General features: G+C 38.7%; 1 protein-coding gene across 9 annotated transcripts in view; it reads right to left on the reverse strand.

Annotated features, from left to right (window-relative positions):
- The window catches only part of otofa (otoferlin a), a 114,414-nt gene that overhangs the window by 75,622 nt on the left and 14,921 nt on the right, over positions 1–23,871 (reverse strand). For all 9 annotated transcript variants that reach the window (XM_051960997.1, XM_051960991.1, XM_051960992.1 and 6 more), the window contains exon 3: positions 3,019–3,107. In XM_051960997.1, the coding sequence (XP_051816957.1) occupies positions 3,019–3,107 (89 nt within the window). The remainder of the gene's footprint in view (positions 1–3,018; positions 3,108–23,871) is intronic.

Below are 23,871 nucleotides of genomic sequence, written 5' to 3' on the forward strand. Positions count from 1 at the left end.
ACCTGCATGGCTGCTACCGGGGATGTTTTGATTGCCCTGCTGGAAATTCTCAGGGCTTGCATTTGTTCCACGTCTAGTTTATTTAACTTGACTCTCTGCTGCTGAGATGTAACTTACACAACTATAATGTAGTGTCGCTCTCACAAGGGCTCAGTATATATTCAGCAAAGATAATGAAGTTGTCCCCAAGTCCCATCCTGACAGGAAACACAAAAGATTGTTGAAGATAGGACCAAAAAAAACAAACCACCCCAGAGAAAGTTATCTGCTTTGTCCAGCAAAACACATTACCTGAGATGTTGCTTCTGGCAATTTAAATGCCCGTTTACTTGTTCATTACTCCACTGCCTTAATTGTCTGCATTTCCCTTTGTGAGGTTTGATTCTCAACTGGGTATATGCTAGAATATTCAATACCTACTCTGACTTATTATACACTCAAGTCTTATCCCCTCCACCTAACGCATACAACTTAATAAGAAGTAGATCTTTTCATCGCATCTTGTACACTTTTTTAAATGGTGACATTGCAATAAAGTCAGAGGATCAAGGCATTTATTACGTAATATCCCCTGGACACCATAATGTACAAAATCATATGGTGGTCAATCCACTAGCTGTTGAGATATTCTGAAATAACTCAACAAGAGATCGACAAACAGACCAACACCAGAATCCTGAGAGCCACTTCTTAAATTTAACACCAGCTGGTCCAGTCTCCACCATGTCCACTGTGGGATGCTGCTACTGACCTTCCACCAGCCCTCTGCTTCCAATTCCCTTTTTCCACGAGTCAACTCTGCATCGCCTTCAATATACTGTTATGCTAACTTACATACTGTTTGAATTTTACTGCTAGCTATATATGGAGTATGTTTAATGTCAGAGCCGTACATCATAAGAGTAAACTATGAGTCAGTTTTCAATGTTAGCTTATACTTTGTCTGTGTCACATATCCTGTCATGCATGTATTCAAATGTGTGTTGTGTTTTCCTTGCTTTCTCACCCCTCCTTCTTCTCCCATCCCTCCCCCTTGCCCTCTTCTGTCCTTCTCAACCCGCCCGGCCAGCAGGCAGATGGGTCCCCCCTATTTAGAGCCGGGTTCTGCTCGAGGTTTCTTCCCTGTTAAAAGGGTGTTTTTCCTTGCCACTGTCGCCTTTGGGCTTGCTCTGGGGGTCAGGCATATGGGTTCTGTAAAGCGTCTTGAGACGATTTGACTGTAATTGACGCTATATAAATAAAATTGAATTGAATTGAATTGAATTGAACATCTGATTATCAGGCGAGTCATGTTGCAAACTGACAGTTAGCTCTCCTAAACTTTATGACCATCTGTGTATTGTGTAGCTGTGAAATTTTCTACCTTTCTCTGTCCGTTTTGTTCTTCCACACTCCCTCTACCAAACTCTTTATGGCAGTTAAGCGTCATCTTGATGTAGAACTGATATAACATCTGTCTGCACACCTGTCACTGGGTTTTAGCTCTGAGCCATGTTTGCAAGTGGAGGAGAAATGTGTCGCACACAAATACAACCACACATGGCAGACATGATAAGGTCACACAGATAAAACAAAATGACATCGTTGCACACATGAGCAGAACCACCTACATACAAACACACCGAGAGACAAGTGCACTAAGTTCTTGTGAATGTGTGGATGTAACGTCTCCTTCGTCTGGACAATAACTTGTATAAGACACGTCAGTGTCAGTGCAACGCAAAAAGGCACAGCGGCTGTAACTATCCAATTGGATTTGGTACATGCACAAGACATGAACAGTTTCCCGCCACAACCAGCCCACAATCTATTAGACCTGCACACATCAGCCTGAAAGCCTGCAGTTCAAACTGTCCAAGTGAAACAAAGAAGAAGAAAATTAGAAGAAGACAAAAGACAGAAGAGGTAGAGGAGGTGTGGGTGGAGAGGGTGGAACAAGGAACGCATAACACACAATTGGATACATGCATGATAAGATAGATGATACATACAAAGTGCAGGCTAACACTGAAAGTGATTCATGCGTTTGCTAAGGTGCAGGGTGCACAGTGTGTAGATGAGCATATCAAGAATGGTAAGGGCGATGCAGAGTAGATAATATTTTATCTCCATAGGAAGTGCAGCTTGTTAGCAGAACAACAGCAGCTTCACTGCTCCAACTGTGTCTCTTCACAGAATCCGCTCAGACACAGTCTAGTGTGTAGAAGAAAAACACATTTCCTGCAGTTGTGGGAGTCCAGAAGAAGAAAATAGACATGAAGCCTAAAAATACTGTTTGCTTGTGCATAAGGAAGCTGTGAGCTGCTACATGGCCTGTGGAGACGCTGGATTGATTAAAACGGGGAACATATGCGTTTCTTCTGAAGCGTGGAACAGAATAAAACTGTGGCTGTAGCGATTTCTTTGCAGACAAACTGTTAGAAATGATTAGAGCTGCAGCCTTGAATCAGGTCAGTGCTTCCCTGATGTTGGGATTTGTCAGTAAAAACACAAATAATGACAGCAAATTGGTTTTAATTATTTTTTTGTCACATCTGTTAATATTTTAATCAGAGTAAATGTCCACAATTAGACGGACATTGCAAACAATTAAAGAAAAGGGTACTTTTATTGTGAGATCCCTTTTTTGTTGTCCACTACTGCACCCTGTGTGCGTTTCATGATAGTGTGGAGTGTGTGAGGTGACAAATGCGCCCATTACTGAGGCTCTAATGCTGTTTCATTATTACCTCCATCCTCCTCCCACTTCCCAAAGTGAAACTCAGTCACGGTCAGCTCTGTGGTTTGCAGTCTGTTACATCGACAATTGATTCAATTTAGAACCAGCTCTTGGAGAATTTCAGCTTTTCTCCTTTAGCTGAAAAACAGGCACCATGTGTCAGTTAGAATCGGTCACAGGCTGTGACAGGAAAGCAGGCAGGGCGCTAAACCACAAACTGTTTACTCTGTCGCTGCTAGAATGCCGTTTTGTGGATGTTATTTTACGGGAAAGGTTGGAAACAGTGTGCTGCATCTCACCTGTTGGAGAAGACTTTGCTGTAGTTGTACACTTGGATCTCGAGCATCTCGTTTCCATCCAGCCTGCTGGCAATGGGCCATCGAAATGTCTGCAAAGGACACAGATTATACAGGATTGAAAAAAAAACGCCAGGGCTGCAATTGATGTGATTTATTATTAATTCAGGATGTACAGACATTTTTGTGGATGGCAAAAAATAGCAAACAAATGGCTTTTATATCCAATAGAATGCTCTCAAATGGAGTTTTGCCTCATTAAAAGTGCACCTAAACATGTTCACTGTATAATGACAATTGTGTTTAAAATAGTTCTATTCCATCTTACTGATTGTATTTTATTTGTCTTTTTGACGTCGACTGATTGATTAACCCTTGTGTTGTCCTACGGGTCAAATTGACCCAGTTAAAAGTTTGAAAATGTGGAAGAAAACAACATTTTCACAGTGAAACTTCTAATGTCCACATTTTCAACATTTTGAGGAAATTTTTTTTAGCATTTTTGAGTGGAATAAAGAAATCTTTAAAAAAAATAAATAAATCAACCAAACCAGTGAAATTTGCTGGATTTTGGTTGATTTTTTGGTGAATATTTTTAAAGAAAATATTAGAAGTTTTCCTGATATATATATGTAATCACTTTAGATATTTTTAGGATTTTTTTTGGGAGATTGTTACCAAATTTTTTGAAAATATTTACAGGAATTTTCTTATTTTCTTAAATAAAACTTTCAAAGGAAATTTTAAAGAAATTATTGGAATTTTCTTCCTCAAAGTTTTGCAAATTTTTAGAAATTTGGGGATTTTTTTGCAGAATTTTTGGATTTTTTTCAGACAAGGAAACAGTATTTTTTGGTCCCCGTAAATGAAGACAACAGGACGGTTAATATATTACCAGAACAAGCAAACCTTTGCCATTTTTGTTTGGGAATTAATTTAAACACAATCAATTATCAACATTATTCCTCCGCTTCTTTTATATATCCTGACCTCTGAAAAAGGAAAAAAAATAGGAAAAATACATTGAGTCACTGATTTTTCTTCCTTCCTGAAGAGTCTGGTGTCCAAACTCCTTCTATGATGCGGTGTTTTTGGATTTCATTGGTAATCTGTGAGTGTTAGAGGCACTGATAGATTTTGCTTGGATGGAGGTGTTCTAAAAATCATTTACACGATATATATTCCTCAACAACAAACATATTTAATTCTATTCAACAGATTATGTTTTTCAGTTCTGCTCTCTCAAAGTGCCTTTTAAAAACTCCACAGCCTCCACAACCAGTGCTTCACACATGCAGAGACATCCGGATGTTGTTTGCTACCCTTATTGTGGAACCTCTTGCAGGGCTATTTTTGGAGGGAAAAAAGTGCTCACTCAAAGACAAGCCCTTCATTACGGCCCTGAAAAAACTATTGTGCAGGTCTCAACACTGACTGGTTAAACAAGACAAGATGAGAAGCATTCTGCTCTTTCTTCATCTTCATCAAGAAGCAGTCTTCTATCAAATACTGCATTAGTGTAACATTCATCATACAGCTTAAATCTTTGACTGTTTCCTAAAACTGGAGTTATGTTCAATAACTACTACATATCGTTGTTTTGGCACATTGAGAGTGAATGGTGCTGCCAAAGCTTTAGGATTCTACAACCATTGCATTTGTAAACATTGACACCACCCAAGTTCCTGCAAAGGAGAGCCACCTATTTAAGAGATTTTTTTAACATCAGAATCAGAAATACTTCATTGATTCTGAAGGGAAATTGCCTACATTACAGTTGCTCCCATTCAAAGTCGTAGAAATATAAATACATTTCAGACAGGACACGGTCAGTTATAAACATTTATTTCAGACTGTCTTACATTTTATATTTGGTGGTGACTCTGCTCTAGTGATGTTCTGGAACAATCTGAGCAAGCATGACCCAGTCCATGAAATCACAAACCCCCCAGCAGAGGCTGAGATTCACAATGTTTAAATCAGCAGAGTGTGAACACAGAAACAAGGAAATCAACTTAAAGGAGTCACATAATAGGAAATCCAGTTTAGATGGTTTCAGGGCACAAATGTAAACCATCTGTGCTCTACAGTCCCACAAATATGAGAAGCAACCATTCCTTCAATTATTTCCTTCCTCTATGGGTAAGAAGGTGTGTCTCTGAATGAGCGGTTCAGGTTTGCAGCTTGTTGAGATGTCATAACATGACAAGATCCTCTTCCTGTCTGCCACTGACTGAACAGAGTAGATGCAGGGAGGTGTGTTTGCAGCTCTCTTTAACTTGATGTGGGTTATGATATTGAACCTTTAAAAGGAGGAAGCTGGAGAGTAGGAGGAGATCTGTGGATATGTGGAGGCTGTGTGTTAAAGCGATGTGGTGAGCGTAGAGCAGGGAGAATGAATGAACGTGGTCGTGAATGACTGGACAGAATAGGGTCTTATGGTTAGCTGACTTAATGCAGCATGAACTCAGACAGGGTTCCATTGCAGACAGATCAGTTTGTCAGATTTAACCATTTATATCTGACTGACCCGTTGACTCTGCTCAAGTGATGCTTTGGAACAATCAGAGGAAGCATGACATAGACAGTCTCGGAGATCACAAAGCCCCAAACCCGTGCTCCTGAAGGGAGCAGATAAGCAGAGACACTGGGGATGTCCGATAATATCGACCCACCAATATTATCAGCCCGATATCGGCATAAACATGTAATATCAGTCAAAATCGTTATGGTTTTTTTGTCTGTCATGAAAACCAATAAAATTCTTATTTTGCACAGATAATGTTTACTTTTGGAAAGCCTTATTACATTTGAGAATGCATCCAATGGGGCATCACAATAAAATTAGGCATGATGTGTTAATTTCACGACAGGAGATATGTGATGTTACCTAAACAGAACACATAAAATGGTATCGATTGATCAGAATCAGAAATTGAGAGGTGGACAATATCGGCATATCTGTTATTGGCAAAAAAAAATCCAATATCGGACATTCCCAGGAGTCACCTTAAAATTAAATGGAATTTAATGAAGTTAGCCTATGTGTAATGAGAAAGGTGTTGAATTTTCTTTGAATTCATGCAAGCATGCATGACTTTCTCTTCTGAATGCAGGGAATCAGCAGCATGCTAAATGCCCACCGTTAAACAGCTGGCACACACTATTATAGTGAATTCATATGAAGGAACTATACTATGGGAGATTCAAGACTGTGTGTGCCGTTAAACATGACACATTTCCTTTGAATTCATTCAAGTGAGCATGACGTTCGCATCTGGATACTGAAGGATCAGCAGCATGCTGAATACAAACATCTGTCAAGACACTGGTATAGAGCCTTAATACAAAAGAATTATTCTATCATGGAGAATGAACAAAGAAGTCAAGGTGAACAATTGTAAGTGATGACAGCACAGGAATTGTTTATATGGTGCAGAGGATGAATGGGTTTGCAGCTTAGGGGAGAGACCACTTCTAAGAAACTTCCCAAGCCACACAAAGGACTGTTCTAAGATGATATCTACATAAGGAATAAACATCCAGACTTTGCACCAAAAAGTATAAGAGTAGGATGTTTATCATTGCTTTCTGGGTGAACTTCTTTTGTCCACTGAATAGGAAGCAGATTGACAGCAACAGCATCCATCCCCAGTGAGCTAGAAACTGAAGGGTCTCAGCGACTTCAACGGAACAGGACTTGAGATATTAAATTTGAAGACTCCAGAGTGAAAGAGGTGAACAAAGATTAATGCTAGGACGTCAAGGTATTATTGGAAATTAACTTGCATTATTAAATATGAAAATAAACGTCATTAATATTATAGCCAAGTATACCAATATACATTTCTAGAGTTTATAATTTGCACTGTGAGATGACATGTTGTGAATCTGTGTTATATAAATAATATTGAATTGAAAACAACATAGCTTGATTTTGCAGATTACCCTAAATAACTTTCAGTTTAAATTTACTTATATGTATATATATATATATATATATATATATATATTCTACAATTCTACAATTTCATTTAGCAGACGCTTTTGTCCAAAGCGACGTACAACACAAGCAAGAATTCAGACATAAGGAAAAACCTGTAGAAAGTGCAAAAAGTTCTTCAAGTGCGATTGGTCAAAGGTGTTGCCATCAAGTTGCAGAAGAATTGCCAACTCCCCCCCCCCCCCCCGCCTTTTTTTTTTGTTTACTTTGTCAGCGCTAAATAAGTGCTGGGTTTTGGACCACCTGACTTATTCTACCCCTAAGGTGGAGTCAGATTAAGTGCCTCGGTGTTCTCTGAACAATTGAGTCTTCAATTGTCTCTTAAAAGTAGAAAGGGACTCAGCAGAATGCACAGAGTTTGGTAGTTTGTTCCACCATTTGGGAACAACAGTGGAAAAGAGTCTATATATATATACACACGTGGACAAAATTGTTGGTACCCCTCAGTTAAAGAAGGAAAAACCCACAATTCTCACTGAAATCACTTGAAACTCACAAAAGTAACAATAAATAAAAATTTATTGAAAATTAAATAATCAAAATCAGCCATCACTTTTGAATTGTTGATTAACATAATTATTTAAAAAAACAAACTAATGAAATAGGGCTGGACAAAAATGATGGTACCCATAACTTAATATTTTGTTGCACAACCTTTTGAGGCAATCACTGCAATTAAACGATTTCTGTATTTGTCAATGAGCGTTCTGCAGCTGTCAACAGGTATTTTGGCCCACTCCTCATGAGCAAACAGCTCCAGTTGTCTCAGGTTTGATGGGTGTCTTCTCCAAATGGCATGTTTCAGCTCCTTCCACATATGTTCAATGGGATTCAGATCTGGGCTCATAGAAGGCCACTTTAGAATCGTCCAACGCTTTTCTCTCAGCCATTCTTGGGTGTTTTTGGCTGTGTGTTTTGGATCGTTGTCCTGTTGGAAGACCCATGACCTGCGACTGAGACCAAGCTTTCTGACACTAGGCAGCACATTTCTCTCCAGAATGCCTTGATAGTCTTCAGATTTCATCGTACCTTGCACACTTTCAAGACACCCTGTGCCAGATGCAGCAAAGCAGCCCCAAAACATTACTGAGCCTCCTCCATGTTTCACCGTAGGGACAGTGTTCTTTTCTTCGTATGCTTGGTTTTTGAGTCTATGAACATAGAGTTGATGTGCCTTACCAAAAAGCTCCAGTTTGGTCTCATCTGTCCAAAGGACATTCTCCCAGAAGCTTTGTGGCTTGTCAACATGCATTTTTGCAAATTCCAGTCTGGCTTTTTTATGAGTTTTTTTCAGCAGTGGTGTCCTCCTTGGTCGTCTCCCATGAAGTCCACTTTGGCTCAAACAACGACGAATGGTGCGATCTGACACTGATGTACCTTGGCCTTGGAGTTCACCTTTAATTTCTTTGGAGGTTGCTCTGGGCTCTTTGGATACAATTCCAACGATCCGTCTCTTCAATTTGTCATCAATTTTCCTCTTGCGGCCACGTCCAGGGAGGTTGGCTACTGTCCCGTGGGTCTTGAACTTCTGAATAATATGAGCCACTGTTGTCACAGGAACTTCAAGCTGTTTAGAGATGGTCTTATAGCCTTTACCTTTAAGATGTTTGTCTATAATTTTTTTTCGGATGTCCTGGGAGAATTCTCTCCTTCGCTTTCTGTTGTCCATGTTCAGTGTGGTACACACCTTTTCACCAAACAGCAGGGTGACTACTTGTCTCTCTTTAAATAGACAGACTGACTGATTATGAGTTTGGAAACACCTGTGATGTCAATTAAATGACACACCTGAGTTAATCATGTCACTCTGGTCAAATAGTTTTCAATCTTTTATAGAGGTACCATCATTTTTGTCCAGGCCTGTTTCATTAGTTTGTTTTTTTTAAATAATTATGTTAATCAACAATTCAAAAGTAATGGCTGTTTTTGATTATTTAATTTTCAATAAATTTTTATTTATTGTTACTTTTGTGAGTTTCAAGTGATTTCAGTGAGAATTGTGGGTTTTTCCTTCTTTAACTGAGGGGTACCAACAATTTTGTCCACGTGTATATATATATATATATATATATATATATATAAGAATCTTTGTAAAAATCCCATGTGGTGTTTGGTTATGGGCGGCCATGTCAACTATGATACCTGTCAACTATAACTACAATTACATATTGAGCCTTCTCTTCTTTCGGTAGAGGGCATCTACCTTATGACACCTTCAGCTATTTTGGTGAATTTACATGAACTGACATCAATACTCAAATTATTCAAATAACTGGGCATTGCTTGCATTAGTAACTCTAATATAATCGCAAAATTTCCTCCCATTACTGAAAAATGCACATCAGTTGACACCTTACTAGACCTTAATGTGTTCCTGCATTGTTTCTAGATTTCATACTCAGTTAAACTAGCTGGAAGCTGTGCAAATACCCAAACCAGTTTCCACAAAATTACATTCCAACACAACTACACTGCATTTTTAATTACATTTTGTAGTGATTGCATTTTCTGTGGGATTACATTTGTTTTCCTAAACCTAACCACATAGCTTTGGTGCTTAAACCTAGACAGAAACTGAATGAAAACCAACAGTAAACAATAACCAAAGATGAACCGTAAGTCTGACACTGATGTTTCTCATCCATAATGGGTTTATGCCACCATCCACACTTCCTGCCGCCTGCTGTGGATTTTGTTACTCTTTCAAACCACCTTTTCCATCAAGTCACAAATTAAGTTTCTTCAAAAAACAAATTACACAGCCTCCACAACGTATTCACATCTTATCTCACTCTTTAGCATTGATTTACTCCTTTAAGTCCACATTCAAGGCTTCATGTCAGCCTCCGTCTGTCACTCTGCAGTATCCTTGAGTTTAAACCAGTCCCCTACTAGCTACAGACATGCTGTTCTGGAGGAGGAAAAAGAAAATCACAATGTTTATTTATTACCGTAAACATCTCTAGGTTATACTGCACCAAATAAGAATATTGATGACCTTTTTTCACTATGAGGTAAAACAAGAAAAAGCAGGAGCCAAGCAAAACTGTGTGGTAATGAAGTCCTGAAACTGTATGGGATATCTTCGAGCAAAAGATAGCTCAGGTTGTGGTGAGTGTGAGAATCTCTTTGAAGGATGGCTCCTGTTGGGCATTTCACTTTAATTAGCCCAGTTTGAGGAGAATCAGGACGTTTCATTCATGCTGCTCTGACAGGAAAAGCTTAAAATCAACTTTATTTTGCAGAAATCTGCTCACTGATGTCTTTACTAATGACTAATTGGCTCTGTCAGACTAAGCACTCAGTAATTTCCTTTATTTGCCATCATCTTGAAGGGCCTGTCATGCGAGACTGATATGATCCTGAGTGTTTCCTAGTGGAGAATTAATTTGAAAGTACCAAATAGATAAATGAGTTGTAATCACCTTATTTAAATCAGCACGTACAATTAAAAAGATTCCTACAGATCTGATTAGCAGTTATGAAAAAAGAAATTCATAAAAAGGACTTTGTAAAGGATGGAAAATATCGGAAACAACGTAAAAGCAAGAGTCATAAGCATATTTTGTTTCCAACGCTGCAATCTCTACCTTTGAACAAGCAAAACGATCCAACCTGATGATCTGTAAAATGGCTCTTATAGGATGAGACGACCTGTGATATTACTGTCTGCATCCGCTAAACTGATTTGAGCTGATGATCCTGTAAGAAATCTCAGAATTGCATTATTCCATAATGAAGCTGCTCAGCATGTTTCATTAATCGGTAGAATTGCAGGTAGTAGGTATTTGCCTATTCAACATCGGAATCAGAAATGCTTCATTGAGCCCAATCAAGTCTTAGAAATGTAAGCAGTAGAAAAAAATATGGGATAAACATGAGTAAAAAATGTCCCAAGAATATCAACCCAAGTAGGAAAATATAAGCAGAAAATGTACAGATGGTAGATTTTAAAACAGCACAAATTAGATGCAAGGCCAGAATCATAGAATAACTAGAAATTATTGAAAGGTTGACATATATCATATATCTGTTCATATTAGAGGCGGCAAAGGTTTAGTCATTTTAGGATATGAAGGAATTAGCCACAGAGAAAAAATCAAAGCAACAGATGAGTTTTTAGGGCTTTAATCATTGCCAGGAGAAAGATTTTAATGAACAAAAAGTAAAAATGTGTGATCAGCATGGTAAGTTGATATTGTTTCATGTGACTTTTTCATGTCAAATACTTCATAATAAGCCCTTAATCTTATCAGTATCACACTGTCTTCTCTTCCTTTGCTGGTACATATCCTCTTTATTTATCCTTTTCTTTTACCTCAAATTATTTCTGTAGTCATTTATACAAAAAGTTCAATATTTCTATCAGTAGTGTACAGTTTTTAAAAAATGAAAACAAGTTTGAACAACCAACTTTTAACCTCTAATTAAAACTAACTTTAGCAGGGAAATATATCCAAAAACTCTCCCTGGGTTTGCTGCCGCTGGCTTTACATTGGAAGAGGGAATTACTCATATTAATTAAGCGGGACACTTAAGGGACTGGATTTGCGTCTGAGAATTCTAAAATATTCAGCAAATTAGCGTAATAAGGAAAATGTGATAGATGTGCTAAAAGCGACTGAGGAATTCCTTTTTATAAGTTGTTTGAGAGGCATTAACATGTGCATTAGTGAAGTCTGACACCAGATTGTGATGCATTGCTCAGCTCTGCTGCGTTGATTAACTCTGACAAGGCTTCAAAGTTAAGTGCAGAGCCAAAACTCTCAAGGTAACAAATTTATGCGTCACCTCTTCGCTGTGCTAGAGCATAAAGCAAAAGAGGCTGTGCATATGGATGAAGGTTGCACAGGTGATTTAAAACTCATTCACCTCCTGCTGACGTCGGCCGATCGTTCGGGAAAACACTGCAGGCTGTCAGACAAGAGATTCATCAGGACCGTCCCATTAGCAAGTCCTGGGGCTACCACCTGCTACAGTTCGACCTGCCATCAAGGATCCACGATCATGTCTGTGTGTGTATATGTGGGCATGAAGCTATTTTTGTTGTTATCACTATTTTTGTCCAGACAAACTTAGCTTTAGTTGTATCAGGCATTAAAATGAATGCGAAATTGAAGAAAACAAGAGTGGTCTAATAATTTTGTCTATGATTATATGTGTGTGCATTCTCAACCCTGAGGATCTACACTCTGGTATCTCTTCCAGACTTCAGCACAAGGCCAGTTCTGCTGCCTCCTTCTAAGCTTTTTTTTTTTCCTTTTTCAAATTTCCACACACCGCTTTCAGCCTGCAGTCATCCTCAAAGTGAGAGTCCTTGTGTGAGATTATGGCCAGTACAGTCGGAACCACATTTCATTTACAACCTCATCTCCTCCAGACAGGACCGGGAAGCCTCAGCATGGCGTTAGTGTTGCACATGTGACAGCACACACAGCTAATGGATGAAATGACGCCTGATATACACAAACTGATGCACCTCAAATGAGCAACAGCACAATGTGCTTATGCTTTGTTTATCTAAGACCAGGGACACTGGGCAGCCACATTAACGGTGTGAGAGAACCGCAAATTTTAATCTGAGCCCTCACCGACAACACAAACACGTGCACTACATGTGTAAATGCAGATAATATTTCGACCTTTTTCCTTTCTTCCTACATAAAAATACGAACTTTAAGCTTCTGCTCCCAGCTATATTATCTCTATTATATGCATCTTACAGCTTATCTTCACTCCCAACAACTTATCTCTGAAGTAAAGCCTCAACTGGAAGGTATAAGCTCTTCATGTTGCCTGATGCTTTCACAGCTACCTTGACAGACAAAATGCTTTAAACACCCGAGCAGTCCAGACAAATGAAACAAGAGCAGAGAATCTATTAAAGTGAGAAAATGGAAAGGTTTAATGTGTTTTAACTGTGCACCAGTTTAGAGACAACAAACAGTCAACTGGAATTTGGCTACAGGGCTGCAAAAATACATTTTCAAAAGCCTGCTATTTTTCTCAGAAAGAAAGCAATCGCTGGTGGGGCAATGTACCATTAAGGAGCAAAATATCCAGAGTTGTCAAGGTAAGCAGTTTTCCAAAACACATATCTTATTTTCTCAAATTATGGGTACGCAAAATGCAGGTTCAAATATATATATATACATGAGCTCATTCTTTCAAGAAGAAACAGAATATTCTTTTCGCTGGCACATACAAGCCACATTTTCTTTCTTCTGCTGTGTTTAGTTATTTAACAGGTACAATAGACATGAATAAATAACGTGATGATGGGAGGGTGGTGATTTAGCAAAATGCTTAATTTTAATCTTCAGTCTCTGAAGATAAAATTAAAGTTTAAACACATTTACAAGCACGGTGCCAGGTTTTATCGGTCCACTGAATGCATTCAAGTACCCGCCTTAGAAACGTTTGATTCAGTGTTGCTATAGTTACGCCAATAAAACCTTCATGGGATGAGTATAATGCCAGAGATCTCAGGTGGTTATAAGGCTGCTGTTGACAAATACCGAGTTTTTTTTTTTTTTGACAAATATGAAAAGAGGCGACACAGGGAAGACAAACTAAAGTGCCAGAGAGACTTTCTAAAGGTCCCTCAGATTCTAAGTCATTTTATGGAGTGTGGTGTGACATTTAGGTTACAAATGGAGGCCGATAAAGCTGACGAAGCTTATGATTTCATGATATGAATGTGACTAAATCAATACTTTGTGTACTGGAACAATAAAGCATAAAAGCCGAGTCGTGAAATTTCTCCTGCGGCGTTCAGTTGCTTGACTCACACACAGGAGATATTGTGCAGTCATAACAGTAAACGCTTGTCAGTAAACTCTACAAGGACAAAACTCTGGAGGCACTTATTTACAGCTCCTGTCATTTCTTGTCTTATCAAACTGAACTTTTCATTTGCATTTAAAAAGGGTTCTATCCTACCTAATTTGCATTTTAATGTTTTTTTAATACAGTTTTTATTTCTTTTAAACATTTTTATGCAATATGTAAAGCACTTTACATTACCTTTGGATATGAAATGTACAATACATACAAACTTGACTTGCCTTTTAATGAACCGGTAGAAAAGCTCATCTAAATGGAAAACAGCCAGCATTAATATAATTAATTCCATTTGTGCCTTTCCTGCTTTTCAAGTGTTTTCAGGGAAAATATAAAGAGTTTGGTGATCAGACAGAAAAAATGAAAACAACTTTTGATACACAAAGCTAAAAGAAACACAGACATGAATGAGAAGCTATACTGTGTTCTTGTTCTGTTTTGTACAGTTTGCAGCTCTGCGCAGTTCAAACTAAGTAGTCACAGAGCATCAAATGACGACTGACATAAAGCTGCTGCAATGCGCCTGGTTAGGCATTCAGTCTGACGTCCTTCATCCAAATATATTTCTGATTATGTGTTCAGGGAAATGTGTGATAATAATCTAAGTAGCAGGGGCTTATTTTAGATCCTCCTCTCCATTTACTGTCGGAATATCGCACATTGCTATTCCCAGATCCCCTCCTTAACCCTCGGTACTGTACGACGGTTAATTGACGGAGCACGGTCGCTCATTAAAAGTGACAGGTATGATCTCACTAGTTGCGAGCCCTGAGGCCACTGTGGCCAATCAGAGGAGCTAAACGCTCAGATGAGGAGAAGCTATTACGCCTGTGATCCCACGCTGCTGCATTGTGGCGAACAGATGGATGACCGGGTCGTCCTCACTTCCCCCACCTCAGCACGCTTTGATATCTCATGACTGTCGCCATGGACACAGAGAAGGAAAACACCTCTATGATTAATTAAGAACAATATGCTGTCTTTAACACTCATTATTGGGAGAAATACAGTACATTCACAGTCGTGCGGTGCATAACGTTTGGTTTGAGTTTACAGGTTTGTTGTGATCTGATGATGATGCAGCCGTCTGCACTTAGACTCGACAGGCTTAGATGTGTTCTTAAAGGATAAAAGAGATGAGAGTAGACTGCTGAAAGAGCCTGCAGCCACTTTCCATTATAGCAAGCTTTACCAGGTGGTTCCATATGCATCAGCTGGGTGTTGTATGTAATATTAAAGACTATGAGAAATAAGGGTTTTTTTTTATACATCTTCTCAGTGTGGATTTAACTTTAATTAAATAGCAGTGTGACACACTTGAGACGGTGACTTTGGTGATACTTATCTTCATAACTCGCAGGAAATTTTGTGCAAATCTAAAATAAGAAAAATAGCTGCCATTCTGTGTGCTGCTTAAGTTTTGCATAAACTTTGATATACTCAGCATATGTAGTATTTTTGCACACCATACTGTGCAGTCTGTTTCATATTATTTATAATATTCTACATTGTCTACATTATAAAAACTACACACAAAACAAGCCTATTTAGGGAGCATATATGATGAGAATTAAATATCAGGCTCTCCTACTCTTCTATATATGCTAACATGCTAAATAAAGATAGTGGTTTACTTGCTAAACATCATCAGTATAGTTATTGTGAGCATGTTAGCATGCTAAATGTAGCCTAAAGAACTGCAATACCAGTAAAAACTTAAAGCTGCGAGTATGACGGCAGGCTTTTGTCTGATGTTCAGTTTTTAGTTCACTTTGGAAAAGTGCTACCATGCTAACATGTTAAGATAAGATGCAAATTAAAAAATACCATCAGTATTATTACTTTGAGCATGTTAGTATGCTAAAGGTAGCTCACAGAACTGCAAATATGACTGCAGGCTTTTGCATGAGGTTCAGTTTTTTCAGCCCGATCGCACGAGGATTCGTGAAACTGTCACGTAAGTTTTAGTTTCGGTTTCGTGCGCACCAACACGATTTCGTCATGTTTTTCGTGCCGCTCACCATGAAATGCGCACCAATGTATTTTAAACGGCGGACCTTTCGTGCCACTCAGAACGTATTTCAAAAGAATGTGTATATTATATTTTTAATGTAAAACCGTGGCGAATCCAACGCTATATTTTGCATGACATCGTCCCTAAACATAACCCTAACCATAATCCTAACCATAACCTAACCATAACCTAACCATAAGCCGGTGGTACACTTACCAATTTGCATAGGAATTTCAAGAATGTCCGGCGGCCGGCGGCCGCAAACGCGATCACACAAGCAGTATACGCCGATGGACAGCTTAGATCGTCATGAATCCGCCGGTATAAACCACTTTCAGATGTGATTACCACAGCGAAAAACATTTCGTGGTGAGCGGCACGAAAAACATGACGAAATCGTGTTGGTGCGCACGAAACCGAAACTAAAACTTACGTGACAGTTTCACGAATCCCCGTGAGACCGGGTTGGTTTTTTGGGCATTTTTGTTGAATCAGCAGGTCAAAAAAAGTGTATTTAGTCCTTTTCAACTGTATTTTGTCATATTGTTAGCAGTCCATGTTGTTTCACAGTCTGTGTGTGTGCATGTGTGTGTGCGCCTGGCAGTATAGATGAAACGGCATGTCTGATAAGCCGGTTCTGCAGAGAAACTCGACCTCGTCCGATGCGCTGACAGCACTCCGACATGCCCACCGCATTACCACTGGCAGCCTGGGCTCAATTTTCTTTTTCCAATTCAACTGTCCGTCCCCGTTTTCATTTCCACCCGAGCTCTGTTTCTCGTGTGTCACTTTGTCTGCATGCTCCAGTGTTTCTCCATTCATCTCGGTCTAATTTACTGTATGTGTCAAATAAAATGCCATGGATCAGTCAGGGGCTTTCACTCTCCCAGAATGTCTGCACGTGTTTGAACGTGGCAGCCAGTTAATACTAGTTTTTGTTGGTGTTGCTTCCCATCTTAATTAATACTACACTGACACTGATAAGAAGTCACATCAGCTATTAATATTAGTGGATACTGAAAATGTTTAGGAAAAGATAGTTTTTATCCAGTTAATTCAGTGAAGTCTTATTTTGTTTCCACCTACACTGTAATAGAGCTGCAGTTATGTCCCCACTTCCTGCTGTGGAAGACCAGATGGTCTAGAGATGATTGACAGTGTACTTGTCAAGTAAACTGCTTCACTACTCCTAAAAAATAAATGGTGTTGTGCAGGGAGAGAGGACTCATCTCTCAATCCAAAAGTTTTATTTTCTACCTGGGATGTTTTTTTTTTTAAAATCTCCTTTGGCTTCTTCACTCCAACAACAAAACCCTAACTTGTGTTCATTTGTGCAAAATTTGAACAAATATGCTGTCAGAAATGTCCAAATCACTGGCAAAACTGAGACTGACATTTAAAAAATCATGTCTTTGTGTAGCAGGATATGAGTGGAAAAGGGAAATAACAGTTATTGTTGGAGCTGAGCTGCTCTGACATCAAACTCTTAGTGATGCAGACATATATAAGATCCTTGTTTTTGTATATGCATTTGTTTTACACAGCAGTTACTTGGATCCCAGTGTCATAGTCTTATATCAAACTGAACGCGGCCTCCAGATCAGTTCAGAAAAAAAAAAAATACTCATACTGTTACACGCCTGGAAACAGACACAATAACACGATTATCCTCAGCAATACATTGCTAGAGCAGTACCATTCCTTATCATTTTGATGCAGTACAGTACAGAAAAAGGCAAAAATAAATAAATCACACCCGTCACTCATCAGTCATACTAGAACTTGCAAACCAACCTTTCTCTGCCTCATCTCTATTGAGACTGTTCACTGCAATAAAAACAAGAAAAACTGTTTGTTTTCATCTTGGCCATTGTCTACCTTGAGAAACAAATCCACTCAGACGCCTATTATGAGATGCCACTTAATGGGATGTGCTTCAGATGTGAAAAATGCATTTTAAGACAACTTCTTCTCTGTTTTTGTGCATAATTTGTTTTTATTGGGTAACTCTTTATAGTTCTGGGACTTTGTTTTGTCTTCTTGATATCTGCACCAGTTTTTATTCCTGAGAGAGACTCTATATACGGTATAGGAGTTACAAGCTGATGCACATGGGCACACTTACAGAAACAGTAAAAGAACAATAAACCTCTGTGTGTTTTTCCTCTCCCAACGGCTGGCAATAACAAAATAACAGCTTTCGCTACAGAAATTATGTTTTGTTCTATATATATATATAAGTGTGTGCAGACATAAACAGCGCTGTGAAACATGATTTCTCAACCTTACAGAAATGCTATATTTTTGAATATTTTTCACACGTAAAGGTCTCAGATCGTCAGACAAATTTTCATATTAGACAAGAGTAACCAAAGAAAACACTAAATGTAGTTTTTGAATGTTGATTTCATTTATTGAAAGAAAAATGACCTCCAGCCTATCTTGCTCTTTGCGAAAAAGTAATTCCCCCCTTAGCTACCAATCTAACAAATGACCAGATTCATTTGGTAGTTGGGTTTAATTTCACCAGCCACACCCACATAAGATTACTGCAAGGCTTGTTGAATGTAAACATCACTAAATAGAACCGGTCTGGCATTGTGAAATAGATCAAGGGTCTGAAACAAAGTCACTGACATTTATTAGTCTGGAAAAGGTTACAAAGCCATTGGTGAGGCTCTGAGACTCCAGAGAACCACATGCCATTATCCACAAATGGAGAAAACATGGGACAGTGGTGAACCTTCCCAGGAGTGGCTGGCCTATCAACATTTCTCAGAGCGGGTCGATATCTAATCCAGGAGATAACAAAAGAACAGAGACGAACATCAGAAGAACTGCAGAAAACACTGGCCTCAGTTTAGGTCCGTCTACATGATTCCATAGTCGGGAGACACTGGGTGAATATGGCATCATGGGACAGTTACAAGACTGCAACCACTACAGACCAAAAAGAACACAAAGGTTTGTGTGGCATTTACAAAGAAAAAAATCTTGATGAACCCTAAGACTTTTGGGATAACATCCTGTGGACTGATGAGTCAAAGGTGGAACTTTCTGTCAACATTTTCTCATAACTGATGGAGCCATGAATTCTTCTCCATTGTAAAATTCTCCTGGAGAATATCCACCCATCAGTTTGTGACCTAAAGCTCAAGCACGACAATGATCCAAAGCATACAAACAAATCCACCTCTGAAGGACTCAAAAATACCTAAATAAGGGATTTTGAGTGGTCGAGTCAACATCCGGACTTGAATTCAACTGATATACTGTGGCAAGACCTTCAAAGGGCAGTTCATGCTGGAAAACCATCAGAATTAAAACTATTCTTTAGAGAAGAGTAGACCAAAATTTCTCCATGGCGATGTAAAAGATGATCACCAGCTGTCGCAAACATTTAACTGCAGTTGTTGCTGCCATGAGTGGCCCAACCAACCCTGTTTTTAACAGTGGTGATATAGGTGTTCAATAAATCTTGAATAAACATATTTATTTGTTTCATTTAAAAACAGCATTTGGTGTTTTGTTGGTTATGTCTGTTTTATATTGAAATTAGTTTTACCTATAAGTGTGAGAAATATGTAAAAATTGAAGATATTTGTAGGGGATCAAATACTTTTTTCACAGCACTGCTTATTTTTTAATCCAGAGGTGTTCTCATTCTACACACAAACCAGTGTGAAATAGTGCATGAAAAAGTCATAAATTTAGGTTGCATACTGTAAGTTTGGCATTTGCAGATTCTATTTTGCTCATTTTAGCTGCACTCATTTCTGCTTTCCTTCAAAGTTAAAACAAGCAGAGAAAACATCATCCCATCATTTATTCAGGTTACTGAGAGATGGGAAAGCACCTCCCTGGAGCAGCCCTGAATCTTAAAAACTGGTGAAGTATCTAAACTATTTTTAGCACCGGCTATATTCCAGCTTGTGACTGGTCCAGAGGCAGCTGCTGCTTCTCTCCTGCATACTGGTGGTCAAGTGGTCAGTAAAGAAGCAGCAGAAATATGATCCCCAGATATGGATCATATCAAGTCTTGTATTCTTTGCTGATTTACCGGATACGAACTTGGTATAGTGTATATTAGTTTAAAAACCTTACCGTAATAGCGATACAGTATGTTCTCATATAACATATAAGCCTTACTTGAACCCGCTAACTTCCCAAACATGATTATCCATGCAATATGGGAAGTGGCATGGAAGTGAGCTCACTGTGGTCTTGTTCGCCTTGCTTTGATCAGTCACAACACGCCCTCCAGTTCAGCGAACCGGTCGGGCTGATGAGGCTTTCAGTGGAGAAAAGCTGAGGCAACATCAGTGGTTGAAAGAGTCCTTCCAAGGAGATAAACAACATCAGCTATCACAGGAAAGTCACAGAAATGACGTGCTTACATTACAAAACTCTTTAACAACAGTAGTAATGATGAGTTTTCTTCACAGAGAGGGAAACACAAAGTAGTGTGATGCTGTACAGACACAAAGCTAACAGATCGGTTCATAAACAATATGTTGGATTAAAAACAGACAACATAGCAAGCTCAGTCTGCTCAAGATATCTTTTCATCATCTGATTTCACGAGACATAGTTTGATATTTCAAGTACATTTTGATGCTAATACTTTGGTGCTTGTCCTTCAAAGATGGACATTTATTTGTAATGGACTATAGGAATCCTTTTTCCTAACAGATCTGAATACTCACTTCACTGCTGCTACATTTTACGAGAACCATTTTTCAACACTCAAACTGACTGCATTTTGATAGATTTATCGCAGTCTATGCTCATACTTGTTCATTTTTACTTTAGTCATTGTTAACGTGGCGGTGACAGTTTTAGTTTCATTTGTTCAGCTGCTTGGTGGTGTTCAACATTCTGGGAGCAAGTACAGAAGAAATATTTTAAAAAATCATTCAAACTGATAAGTGGACTTACTGCAAATCTTATAAAATCAGCAGTCAGGCTGAAAGGCCTTAGTCTTTTAATCAGTTTCTGTTCTAGGATTATATCGCTCTACAAAGGGCTATAGAACAATGAAACAGCTCTGAAATCATTTGCAAAACTCTTATCTTCCCCTCTCACTATCTGCACACTGAGCTCCACTGGATCTTCTGGGAGGAGAACATCCTAAAGGAGAGCTGATTGGTCTGTAGGTTGTTGTAGTTGTTGTTTTAATATGTGCTGATTTATTATCTCAAACATAACCTGCTAGAACGTGTGTATCATGGCAGTCATGAATTTCCCATCCATCCATCCATCCTCTATACACCGCTTTGTCCTCACTAGGGTCGCAGGGATGAATTTTCCATGACTCTTACAATTCTTAATTTTCTGTGATGGAATGATTGAAACACATACATCCTTATCACAAAAAACATCTATGCACTATGGTTTCTTTTATTTTTTAGATTTATTATCGGTTTTCCAGGAATTTGACAAAATCTGCTCGGTCAAAAATAAACAAACAGCAGCTTGTTAGTCATATTACTCAAATTTTCTCAGTGACATGGCCTCCTAACTTCTCGTGATTACGACTGACTACAGCTGGTGACTCCTCTGAGCCAGTTTCCATAGAAACCATTTGATAAACTCATCAGACTCAAAAACATAAACCAAACACTACAGTGGGAAAGTCTGAGGAGCTCAGCAAATATCAGAAACAAGAAATCATTGACGTGAACAAGTCACAAAAGTGACCATTTCAATAAAGCTACAGGTCTCAAAATCATCTGTGCAAAAAATTATAAATATAAACTGCATGGTACAGTTGTGTCACCACCACAATCAGGAATGTACCACAAACTGTCACCTGCTGCTGAAAAACTGTTGGTCAGGATTGTTGAGAGTCAGACAAGAATCTCCAGAAAGCAGAAAGCTGTCCTCAGTCAAGTGTGTTTTATAACGTCACGGTCTGAAAGGCTGATACGGAAGAAGGAAACTCTTCTTATAGAAGCAGCACTTGTTGAGGTGAAAAAAAGCCAAAGGACATTAAACCAAGTAGCAGCGTTGCTGGATGTATATTTTTGACAGTACAGATTTTGTCATATTTCTGAAAGACCAATAACAAACCTATGAGAGAACAAAAATGTATAATTGTTTTTTTTGTCACAAAGATGCATGTGTTTTAGTTATTACAAAATAGAAAATTCTGAGTTATATCAGTCATTATAAACTCAATACTGCCATGTTACATGTAGCCTTCACAAGTGTATAGAAGGGTCAATATGCAGGACTTTTTGCAACATAGTTGACAGGTATCATAGTTGACATTTTTGCTGTTTTCAGGCCTAAAATCAACATGGCCACCTTTAACCAAACACCACATGGAATTCAGACAGAAAGATTCTTCCAAATATTACACACACACACACACACACACACACACACACACACACACACACACACACACACACACACACACACACACACACACACACACACACACACACACACACACACACACACACACACACACACACACACACACACACACACACACACACTTGACTAAAACTGAAATTGAAAGTTATTTATAAAGATATTGTAGTAAACCTGTTGACAAGCCATAAATCCACACTTGACTCACACACTACTTTATATTAAATAACTCAGAAAGCCTTGGAGTCTTTCCAGTCTTTTCTTCAGGAGGAAATGACATCATGTGGAGCAGGTCATGTGATCTGGAATTAACACACTTCCTTGAGGTGTTTTTGAAATGGGGAACTTAGTTGAAAGTGATTTCTCAGACAGATACAATTTGTTATTTTCTAAATAAAATTTGATATGTTGCCAAAAAGAAATATCTGCTATGATTATCTCAACTTAATAAAATGAATACAAAACTATTTTTGAATAAACTCATTTTCTTATTGTTAAGCTGATTAGAAGGTGGTTATTGCACTGGGACGGTTATTTATTTGACATTTTAATGATATCCAGTCATTTTTAATAAGTGATTGTTTCCATAGTAAATAATTATGGAATTTGTGGAGACAGACATAAAAAATATTAGTTTTTTATTTTAATAAAAGTGTATGCGATATACATCCCATGGACTTCAAAAGTACCTCAGCTATGTATTGACCCAGACTCTTTTGTTCTACACTGGTAACAAGTCAGCCAACACTGTAGTCCTAAAAACCCAGAGTTAAACCTGGAATTACCTTGATAACCTCAAATTGTGCTTTGCTACTAGTCAACAAGGTTTGTTTTCTTTGTTTTTTAAAATACAATTCACTCTTGAGAAGAACTGGGACAACTTCTCCAAGATGCTTGGAACCACCTGTCATGTAGCTTGACAAAATGTGCCTAATTGCACCCAGGAGAGTAAAGGGTGATTGAACTTTTCTCTGGTTGTAGGATCTACTTTCTTTTACAATCTGCACGCACACGCCACTTTTAAATCCCTTTTGTGAGACAGGCATCAGAACAGTAAGTACACAACATCCTGAAAACCCATGAAAAAGTAATGGGATTCAGAATTCCGGTGTTACATAATCACAAGACTCTCATTAAAAAGTCAGACGTTGCACACACTGTAGGGCCGTAGTAGCTGCAAGCTGGCACAGAATGAATCTTCTTACACTCATCATGTGTGCATAATTCCCTGTGTCTTGTCTGCACGGTTCAAAGCTCTTGACATCTTGTTTGTAAACCAAACACACAATCTAAATTCTTACATATGCTCTCTCGTTTATGCCCACATTTCTACATGCACACACAGCAGTTTTATCGGCGACGCCCAAAACTGAACCCCATGGCCAAATCCAGCGCTTGCAGGCTTCTGCGTTCGTTGCTCCAGTTATGCCTAATGAGTAAGGAGGGGGAAGCCCTGGTGTTCTGCAGCTAAAAGCCCTACCATGGGATGAATAATGAATACAGATTCCCCCACCCAGCCTATGCGCATAATAGTTCAAAGACTTGCTGCTAGTCCATGCGTAAAGCAACAAGACACACAAGTCTATGCTAATGGCCTCAAATCCAGAGGCTGGAC

Source organism: Acanthochromis polyacanthus, chromosome 16, assembly GCF_021347895.1.
Source record: "Acanthochromis polyacanthus isolate Apoly-LR-REF ecotype Palm Island chromosome 16, KAUST_Apoly_ChrSc, whole genome shotgun sequence".
Taxonomy (NCBI): Eukaryota; Metazoa; Chordata; class Actinopteri; family Pomacentridae; genus Acanthochromis; species Acanthochromis polyacanthus.